The 10,683-nt window shown below is 41.1% G+C and overlaps 1 protein-coding gene across 4 annotated transcripts in view; it reads right to left on the reverse strand.

Annotated features, from left to right (window-relative positions):
* Positions 1 to 4,388, reverse strand: part of NFXL2 (NF-X1-type zinc finger protein NFXL2) — a 195,771-nt gene extending 191,383 nt beyond the window's left edge. For 2 of the 4 annotated variants that reach the window (XM_087670490.1, XM_087670487.1), the window contains exon 1: positions 3,039 to 4,388. In XM_087670490.1, the coding sequence (XP_087526616.1) occupies positions 3,039 to 4,274 (1,236 nt within the window). In that variant the 5' untranslated portion in view covers positions 4,275 to 4,388. Of the gene's footprint in view, positions 1 to 2,652; positions 2,830 to 3,038 lie in introns of those variants that run through there. The other 2 variants (XM_087670491.1, XM_087670489.1) reach the window with 2 other exon arrangements.
* Between the last annotated feature and the right edge of the window lie 6,295 nt (positions 4,389 to 10,683).

Consider the following 10,683-nt stretch of genomic DNA (forward strand, 5'->3'; position numbering starts at 1 on the left):
GACCAATCTATCGACCCAAACAGCCGCATGATGCCCCGGAATTATCTAAGTCTGGAGAGCTTGGCACCCCAGTGGCTGCACATGAAAAGGGCAACACACCATCTATGCCATTGGAACACGAGGTTGTCGATCAGTCCTAGCAGCTCTAGTGGCGCTTTGCCCTCAATCTTGTTGTCCTTTCAGCCCCACCGCCGTCTCCAAAGGTCCTATCAACTGGGCTCCAGGGTATCCGACTATGTTATGGAGTCTCCTCCCATTGGTGGGTTCCTTCGAATTACCAATTCTGATTGTATTCCTTGTTGTCGAAGCCAGTCCTCAACTTATGTACACTCAGTGTTGGGTTCTCTGTTGTGCATGGTGCAAAATCAAGCTTTCTATCCTTTTCCAGTGCACTTATGTGGAAGAAATCACTATGTGGAGAGCACCTCCAAAATGATTATGCAATTCTAGCTATCCCCCCTTCTTGTCTACGACCTAATATGACAACATTTCTTTCCTGCACATATAAGTACACAAGGAATCTTGTGAAGCATTAGGCACAGTATCCGCCATGCCAGCACCAAACCTTTTACCTTATTTTGCACGTACATCTACCCAGTCATTGCTACAGGAATCCAAACCCGAAACATGTTGTTTACCTTTATCCAAAACTTTGGGTGGCTGGGTTCCATCCTACGACGGAGCATCAAGGACCATATCTTCCATGGGCAACAAAACATGCTCAGCATCTGAAGTCAGTTGCTTTACTGGGCATTCGGCCATAAAATGCCCCAATTTTCCACACGAGAAACAATGCCCTGCAAAGTTACCCCATTTCAAACGAAAGTGCAATAAATGCATACCAAAGCAATTAAGACGTAACCAAGCAAGCCTTTTCCGAGCAGTGTCCCATAACATACACAAACGGTTACGATTCATGGCCCTTAGGCTCAGGGGGACCAGAACAGTGCCCACAACGGCCATGGCATCCTTTAACAATGGCCAATAGACAGCCAGACAGTTTTCCACTTCAACCCACACCGGGCATTCACATTGAAGCAGGCGTTGAAAATCAGCCATTGGGCACCATGGCACAACATGAACCAAACGGCGATCAAAGAACAATGGCAATTTAGACAACAGATCAGCACGATTCTTCTCAGATTTCAACAGCACCTCATAAAAGCCTCGGGGCCCAACAAAAATCTCTTCAACACACTCCCCTTGTAGTAGACCTTGCAGCCATTGGCGAATATGGGAAAGCACTGGGATCCTACCAGTGAAGAAGAGTATAACAGCACGTTCATAAAACACTGAGAATGAGCGCAAAACATTTTCGGGTCCACAGTGGCTTCCAGAACATCTTCAGTTCCAGAGTCAGAAAACGCTTCATGATTATGTTGAACATAATCGCCAAGCAGAGTGTTGGCAAACTCCAACAAATGCTCCCACTCAACATCCTGAGAATCCACAGAATCAAAAGCAACCTGAGCATAAGAACGTTCCTGATGATCCATGGTCTCTTCGGAAGTATGCTTGGTGCGTTTGCCTGCAAGCTGGAAGTCAGGACCAAGGGGCATCTCCTCTGTACAAGAAACCATATCCTCTGGTTCCTTTGTATCAGAATCCGGACCAAGGGCTGCCACCGTTTGGTCGATAAAGGCCATATCCAGACGAGCCATATTGTATCACCACTTGTGCAGGTCTGATGCATAGCCAGGAGCTCACAGAAGGTAGAAACAGCACAGGCCTCTCTCTCTCTCTCTCTCTCTCTCTCTCTCTCTCTCTCTCTCTCTGTGTGTGTGTGTGTGTGTGTGTGTGTGTGTGTGTGTGTAGAGGCAGGGCTGCTCTGTCTCAGTGTGCAGGGCTAGATTGCACGTGCCAGGCGCGAACACAGGTAGCAGAAACCAGGGGCGCAGGCCCGAACGCTTGATGTTGGCTCTCGCTGAGGCGAAGAAGAAATCTGTTACCTGTGGCGAGCTGACAGGCGGCTGACAGGCGACAGCGCCCAGGTCTGACGGCGACAACTGCGACCAGGACCCGCAGGTCAGACAGGCGACGACTGCGACCAGGGCCCGCAGGTCAGACGGCCGGCGGCAGGGCGGGGCGCTCAGGCGGCGACATCGCCTCTCTCTCTCTCTCTCTCTCTCTCTCTCTCTCTCTCCTGCAGTAGTCGACGAGCTGCCCTAGACAAGCAGGAGATGCAGGGAAAATCGCCGCAGCAGGAACCTCAGGTCATGAGCAGATTCGCCATCGTACTCTCTCTCTCTCTCTCTCTCTCTCTCTCTCTCTCTCTCAAGCTCTCCTTAATCTCTTAAATGCAAAATGAAGTATATTTGTGCCTAAAAGAGAGATCAAAAGTAACAGAATCTTTGACAGCATCATATGGGCAGTATATGGTCACCAACAAAAAGAGAATCGCAAACATAACAAAGGCTATTTTCTAGATGTTGGAGTAGCATGTGTGACTTGGTGGAGCATTGAAGTAATCTGAATACGATAGAAAGGCAAAGCATTCTAGACAGTGCTTTGATTGCTTTCCTTTTTGGCAATGTGCAGCCTGTATATAGAGTTCCTTAGCATAGATCCTAGGCCAGTGACAGCTCCATGTGTTAAAAAAACGAGCTAGTCGTACAAAGCAAAGCTAGGCAACAATTGGGAGTTAAACTTTACCTCTTTTTTCAAGCTCCCACACCAACAAACTTTTAGAGTCACAATTCTGCAGACAGTTTTGCAGCTACCAGTGTGGCATCTTTCTTGACATCGATGAAGTGAGCATTGTAGCCATTTCAACAAAAAGAGAATCGCAAACATAACAAAGGCTATTTTCTAGATGTTGGAGTAGCATGTGTGACTTGGTGGAGCATTGAAGTAATCTGAATACGTCAGAAAGGCAAAGCATTCTAGACAGTGCTTTGATTGTTTTCCTTTTTGGCAATGTGCAGCCTGTATATAGAGTTCCTTAGCATAGATCCGAGGCCAGTGACAGCTCCATGTGTTAAAAAACAAAGCTAGTCGTACAGAGCAAAGCTAGGCAACAATTGGGAGTTAAACTTTACCTCTTTTTTCAAGCTCCCACACCGACAAACTTTTAGAGTCACAATTCTGCAGACAGTTTTGCAGCTACCAGTGTGGCATCTTTCTTGACATCGATGAAGTGAGCATTGTAGCCATTTTTCACAAGTCGACCCACAAGTTGATGCTACACTGTCACAAGACAGATCCTTGTACTCCACTTTTCCACAAGGGCACCTTTGTTTGCCTTGAAGCTCACACTCACCACAAGGCCCAGCATGGCAAATTTTTTCACACCAATGCTTTTTGCATTGAAGTGGCTTCCCACAAGGCTGTTCACAAAGGAAACTGAACTCTGAGCATGGGCGTAACTCCCTTGCTCGGCCACATCTACAGCTATGCAGGCCACTTTTCTTGCATGGAGGACATGCTCCTCCATGGCATACATCCTCACACTGATGAATTCCACATGGAAGTTTCTTGCCACATAATCTACCACAAGAAAATTGTTTATGACTGCATCTCCGTACATCAGATCCTGTTCCACAAAAGCATTTGGCCTTCACAAACTGTGGACATGGAGGGCATGCACCTGGATGGCAAAGTAGCTTGCACTCGTGACCACAACCGTCCCCCAAAGGCCTTTCACATATTTGACCACAGGAATGAGCCGTAAGCCAGTGATCAATTGGAGGATCAACCACTTTGCCGCAGTAGCATTTAGACTCACAAGGAATGTCGGCTCGAGCATACTCGATGCGGCATTTGGGGCAGTGCCATGAAGCCGACTGAACTGCAAGAGCAGGGAAATGTTCCTGTGAGAGCCGAGCTCGCGAACGTTCCACGGCACTTTTGCACTCTTCCGTGGCCCACGCCTGGATGCATATGAGGTGGTAGATGCCATGGCAACCTGTCTTGCAGTCCCAGATAGGATCCGAAATCCGGACTTTCTCTAAGCAGATGAGGCAAGATATGGCACCAATGCGCGCAGCGACGAGGAGATCGCGAATCTTAGAGAGCGCTTGTGGAGCCTGCGCACCAAGCAACTGATCCTGCGAAGCAAAGATATATCCTTGGAAAATGCTAGACTCGAGGTTGTCGAGGGAAGCACGCTGATCTTCTTGTTCGTTTTCCTCAAGGCTGTCATCATCGCTAGAGAAACCGTCATCGCTCTTTGTAACTAGAGATGCAATGCCGTTTTTGGGAGTGATGGCTGCGTTTTGTTGCGGAGAACGAGAGAAATTGGATGATATACCTGCAGCAGCACGATTCCAACTCATTATGGATGATAGAGGGACTCTACCCCTCTCTCTCTCACATTCACGAAGCTGGCCAAACTCGGGCTTCAGCCGTCAAGAATCAGTCTTACTTGTATTTTTGTGTTAAATCAGTCTTGTTTGTGTTTTAGTTTTACTCCCTTTCGTATATAAAGACGACTAAACTGCTCGCTTTGTATTTTTGTGTTATTATCGATAGTAAATCAGTCTTGTTTGTATTCTAGTTTTACTACCTTTACATATAAAGACGACTAAGTACTCGCTGCACAATTTGAGGACTTGCAAAGCTCATGAAACTTTGTCTCATTTGTCTTGTGCGTTCGTGAGCAAAGGTAGCAAAGAAATTGTATGCTTCGCACGCAAAGTACGAGGCGCTTCACATCCAATGTTTGAAATGTCGAGAATGTGTTTAGGTTATTTATTGAGATTGTTCATTGAAATATATAAATAATCATATACATTTGTACATTATAATAAGCAGCATATATCTTTCTACATACGAAAATATATTCACTTCACACACACACACACACACTCTCTCTCTCTCTCTCTCTCTCTCTCTCTCTCTCTCTCTCTCTCTCTCTCTCTCTCTGTGTATATATATATAAAACACATTAGACATAGAACATACTAGACACATGCTTTCATGCTACAACACATATTTCAAACACATGGAGCTTAACAAAACATGCTTAAGTTTCATGTAAAATATCGTAATAAAAGAAATATTTAAAGTGTATTCTTACTTATTAGGGCATTATCCACACAGCGTCTAAAATAAACCCAACATATATAGCTTCTATTAAGCCATATCTTATTGGTGTGGGTAGCTCATGGAGCGTAGGCTGGGACGCATTTTTAAAACATATTTAAAAGAATGCACTACAAAAGAATGAAGGATTTCTTTATAAGAAGGCATAGGTGGATTGCAATCATGAAAACCATGATGTTTACTGAAACAATACAACCACAAACAAGTTGTAGAGCATCATGTAAGTGTAATAATGATTATTTGGAGCAATAGATGCCGGCTGAAAAGGTTCTCTTTTGTAAATAAGCATTATTAGATAGCAAAGGAGCATTTGTGACATTGCCCAATGGTGAAACATGCATGTCCCTTTTATATAAATGGTTGTTAGCATTGGTCTTTAAGAACTTTCTTTTACTTGAAAAGAATATGTAAATTAGTTATCAATAGGCAAGTTGCACTAAAAAGGAATTGAAATCAAAGAGAAAATGTAGCTATTGCCACGATTAGAGGTAGGTACACAAGTCTAAACTTCTTTGGTCACAATTACATCAAGGTGCAACGGATGCATCCCCATTAAGCCTAAAAGATCTATGAACTCATGATGCTCCCAAAATCCAAGAATGTGCAAAGATGGGTTTCTTAACCACTAATGAATCCAAAGGGGCCAACACATGAAAGCATTGAACATATCCCTCATATTAAGCCTTGATACCAGAAGATTTCAAGTATGACAAGTAGGTAGATGCTCCACAACGCAAGCAAGGCTTCATGCATAATAGGATCTATCAACATAGAAGAGAATTACTCCTGCAAGTGCAATTGAGTTTTTGTAGCACAGTAGTATGCATAGATGGGGATAGACATCTGAAGAAGGAATTGTAAAAGGAGATATCTTAAACACATAAAGGGATATAAAACAAAGCATGAAATCTTTCTAATTAAGAAGAAAGGATCTGCTTACAATAAACATTGAAACCTCCAAGTTACCGTAAACAAATCAAGAGAGAGATCCACAATGCACAATGCACCATCAAAAGTGGTTTTTTAAAATAAAAACAACGAGCCATCTCAACATTCATCATCATTGCATTGTGGGTGCAAAAAGGCAACACATCATCCATGGCATCTCTTGAGAATGTGGGAATATGATATCAACAAAGCAATGCAAGCAAGGGACCTCCAAATTGTTTTAAAAGCACTAAATATGTCAAAAGTAACATACCTTGTTGACAGACACCAATATGGCAAGCATCTTCAAGAGGTCACAGTTTTAACATCTTTTATATTGCCCAAAGGTATCGAATTTGGAGATAAGGCAACGATTGTGCTTGACATGGACACATGCATTTTAGGAATAGAGGATTCTTTGTTCTTCATCGTTGTAAAGAAGTCTTTCAAACATAGAAATTTGTATGTTTTTCATCATTTTATTGAAGTCTTTCAAACATAGAAATTTGTATGTTTTTCATCATTTTATTGAAGTCTTCCAAACATAGCAAAACTCAACCATCATATGCATTAGCCTCTGAAAATGGGGGAATTCTAATAGAAAGTATAGACAATATAAACACAAACTTGGAATGTTGTTGCATAATAGCTACATCAAATGAAGGAAGCATTAAAAAGTTTATTTTGCTTTCTACAAGACTTCATGATATACGATGTTTGTGGTGGTATGCAAGTTTGCACTCCTATCTTCCAACAAATTTTCGAGTGAGGTGGTAGACTTAACATGACTAAATGTAACATAAAGTTGACCATGCAAGAGCACTAGTTTCTTGAGGTACAATCCCAGACACATTTATGTTTGACATTGAGACTTGTGGATTGTCATTACAAAAGCCAATCAAATGGGAACCAACCCTCATCTCATTATGAATGGCAATCATGCAAACATTGAAATAAATGTGATTCTAGCCAACAATACATTTTAACCAATGTTCATCCTTATATTAATTTTAGCATCCAAGGCCTTTCTGTGGAAATCCTTACATATCAATCTAGTACCTTTGCACAATCCCATTACACAATTCAAGTTTCTCAAGAGTATCACAAGAACATTTCTTTTCAACATCAAACAATGAGGCAGAAAATTGCCATTTAGATCAATGGAGTCACGGTATTCGGTGGAGTAAAGAAAGGAATTCGCATCACTCTCAGCTATGGAGTCAGCACTATAGTAGAAATGAGAATCTCTAGACATTGTTTGCAAAGCAAGGATGTTCAAGGGATCAACACCCTTGTGTCTCAAGGCTGAAATTGCATGGCCATTGAAAAAGGATGCATAATCACACACAAAATGGATATTCATATAAACATGTAAAATAAGAGCATCCATGGTAGCACTCTGCAAAATCATCCATGAAGGAATTACAACACAACTATAGTTAAGTAGTTCTTACTGTCTTTGAGAGAGAGACACTAATCTTTAAAATTCAGATTCTCAAAATTCTCTCCTCTTATGAACACTTGCATTTTTGAGTCAATCGTAAAACATGCATAATTCCATAGGGAAGAATAACAAAGTGTTGCATACATTGTCTCTCTATGTCCGTTGTTTAGAACCACGTGTAAAATCTAATGGAAATTGCCACCAAAAAGTATCACCTTCCCTCCAAATGGCCTACTACAACCATGATGACTTGAAGGGAGGTGAGCCTTGAAGTGGAAGCATGGAGCGGAAGCAAGAGCTATGGTGGAAGGAGCGAGAGTAAGAGAGAGAGACACACACACAATGTGAGAACTCCAACGTCACAATGTGTGAGTGGCCTTCCCTTTATTCAAATATCACTAAAAGAATAAAAAATAAAATGACAGTGATGGACGTGCACTACCTACAGTGTACAAATGTGCGAGTATGTGAGTATTGTCAGTGTAACTAACACATAGGCAATTACACAGGTTCGTTTGCTAGAAAATGTGTCCTTTATGAGGAGAGAACAAGAAAAAAGTGACAAAGTACAATTGTACATAGGTACAACATAATGAGGAAAGATTTCATCTCATCCAACACCCGTCAACTTCCTAAGGAAGGCAAAATACTCCAGTGAGAGACTTTTAGTGAGCAAATTTGTAGGATTTTGGTTAATTGAGATCTTGACAAGCTTAATGGACTTGTCCTCCCAATGACCTCTCAAGTAATGTGGTAACACACCTCAATGTGCTTCATCTTTCCTTTTGACGACCTTTCACATCTGGTTCACCAATGTCGGAGGGGCTTTAGTTGAAAGGTTGTATCCACCAGGTATCAGAGAGAGAAGGAAGTAGAGAATAGGAGGTAGAAGAAAAGAAAAAGAATGGACAAGCGATACACAAGATAAAGACAAAGCACTATGTATTGATAGAACCTGAGAAGATAAACAAAAACCGCGTGTGGGACTACTTAGAAATAATATCCAAGCATTAGATCTCTTGGAGCTCCATGGTAGACCAAAAACACGCACCAAACATTAGCTTCTTCTTTGCTACTCAGACCACAAATCTGATGGCTCCGTTGGCTCCAAAAGGGGGGTAAAATTGCAGGACACCTATTCAAAATTCTTCTAGATCACTCCTTCTTCTTCTCCCACTTTAAAGTGTTGTTTGTTGCATGTAAACTACAGTCGCGTGCTGCACAATTTTGGATGCCCTTCTTTTTGCATGAGATCTCCCAAACTGACTAAAAAAGCCACTTGCTTTTTGCATGTCACCTTATTCTAAAATTTTTCTACAGTTTTTAAGGATATTTATAAGAAATAATATCCAAAATATAAAAAAAGGCTAAACTTATGCAAAAATCCCATATTTTGGAACTAACCATACTATGGACACTAGTACTAATAACTAATATGGCATTGAATCTATAGATTAATAAGAAAGTTGGATGACGATGCACTTTAGAGTTTTTCACACTCTGTCTGCATAGTGGCACAACATCGTTATGCCCTTGATATCCCTCTTGCATTGCAGCTCGCTCACAGCACACATAACACATTTGTCTAACTTGGTACTTGGAGTCGTCAAATCACACCACAAAAGAGTTTTGGGCTCACAAGGATCCACATTCAACCATCTTAGGCCATGGCGCACTAGTGGGGGCAACATAGGTCAAATCCAACCTATCCTGAAAAAAGTCATTTTGACTTGAACTCAGAGTAGGGGCCCTATTGCCTCTCTCAAAATGAGAACCCTCCACATCGGGGTGAAAAAATGATGGTTGCTCCATGAGGCATGGCCTACATGAAGGAGGGGGGGAGACATGGGGTTCCCAAGCCTCGCACTCTCTTCTCTCATACCTATATATATATATATGAGTGTTGAATGCTAAAATGACTAGATTTTTTGGTTCATTTTTGTTGTTTTTGAGGGCTAAATGGTTGATTTTTGATGGATTTTGAGTGATGACAGGTTATTTTGGAAGTGTTTGAGAATATTTTGAATGAGATTGATTATGTTTTGGAAGCTCATGATGATTTTCAGTAGAAATATGAGGCTCTGTGATGTTTTGATAAGTTCTGTTGAGGTTCTGATTGGTTCTGTTTAGCTTCTGTTTTGTTATGTTTTTCTTTTGTATGAAGCATGGATTGATGATTAATGGAAGTTGAGGTATTTTGCAAGCTCATTGAATGGTTTTTTTGATAGTTTGGAATGGTTTTATATGAGTTATGTGGTTTTGATGCTTTCTCTTGACCTTTTGTAACCTTCTGTTGAGCTTCTATAGAGAGTATGCTCCTACTCTATTCCCATTCTGTTCTGTTTTGTATGCTTTTGTAAGTATTCTATGGAATGTATGTGTGACTTTGAAAAAGTTTTCTAGCCTTGGAAAGAGGTGAATATAAGTTCAAAAGAGCTCAAGGAAGTGGAAGAAGCAGTTGTTGAAGACTCAAGTGAAGACTGGAGTGAAGTCATAGTAGTGAGTTGTGAAGAGTTATTGTGGTGGCTCTGGTGGCCTTTCATATCAGGCACACCTTTTGGAAAAGGCATCCATGACCAAAGAATGTTTATTATAAGTGATTATGGAGTATTGTAGTGAGGAGATGATGTACTATTGATTGAGAGAGAAAGAGAGAGCCAGAGATATCCAATTCTATGCCAAACAATGTATCTATCTATGAGAGATTGTAATAAAAAACTAAGAAGACAATGAAGATAAATACTATGTGATTATTTCCATTCAAAGTGGTGTTTCTCTTGTGTTCACTTTGTCTATCAATGAAAAATATGACGAAGATGAAGAGCAATATCAATTTTGTTGAAGTTAAAGCCGTGGGAGAATTGTTTATATGATGTTGCGTGAAGATTTCTTGCTAATGGTGTTCTTTTTCTTGTTGTGGTTCTCTAAAGAATGAAAAAAAAAACTTGTTGATGTTACAAGATAGATTTTATTGTAGTAGAAACTCTTTTTCCTTGGTGTCTCTCTTAGGGCTCCATGTTTTTGGTGCGCAGTCGGGGAAGCTTGCCATCAATAAGCATTACAAAAGGCTGAAAATGAGGGAAATGGCATTGCCAAGAAGATAAGAAATCAATGGATGTTTGCGAAGTTCCTTCTACCACTAAAGAATTGTAAATTATTATTTCCAAAGCCACTTTTCACAATAAGTTCATTCCACAATGACGGAAACATATTACCATTATGATGCATGCTCTATGTGGTGGACTATTTCCTCTTCCTCTTGAAGTAGC

This window comes from Lygodium microphyllum, chromosome 28, assembly GCF_053477565.2.
Source record: "Lygodium microphyllum isolate KBCC chromosome 28, Lygodium_microphyllum_v1.1.10, whole genome shotgun sequence".
NCBI classification, from domain to species: Eukaryota; Viridiplantae; Streptophyta; class Polypodiopsida; order Schizaeales; family Lygodiaceae; genus Lygodium; species Lygodium microphyllum.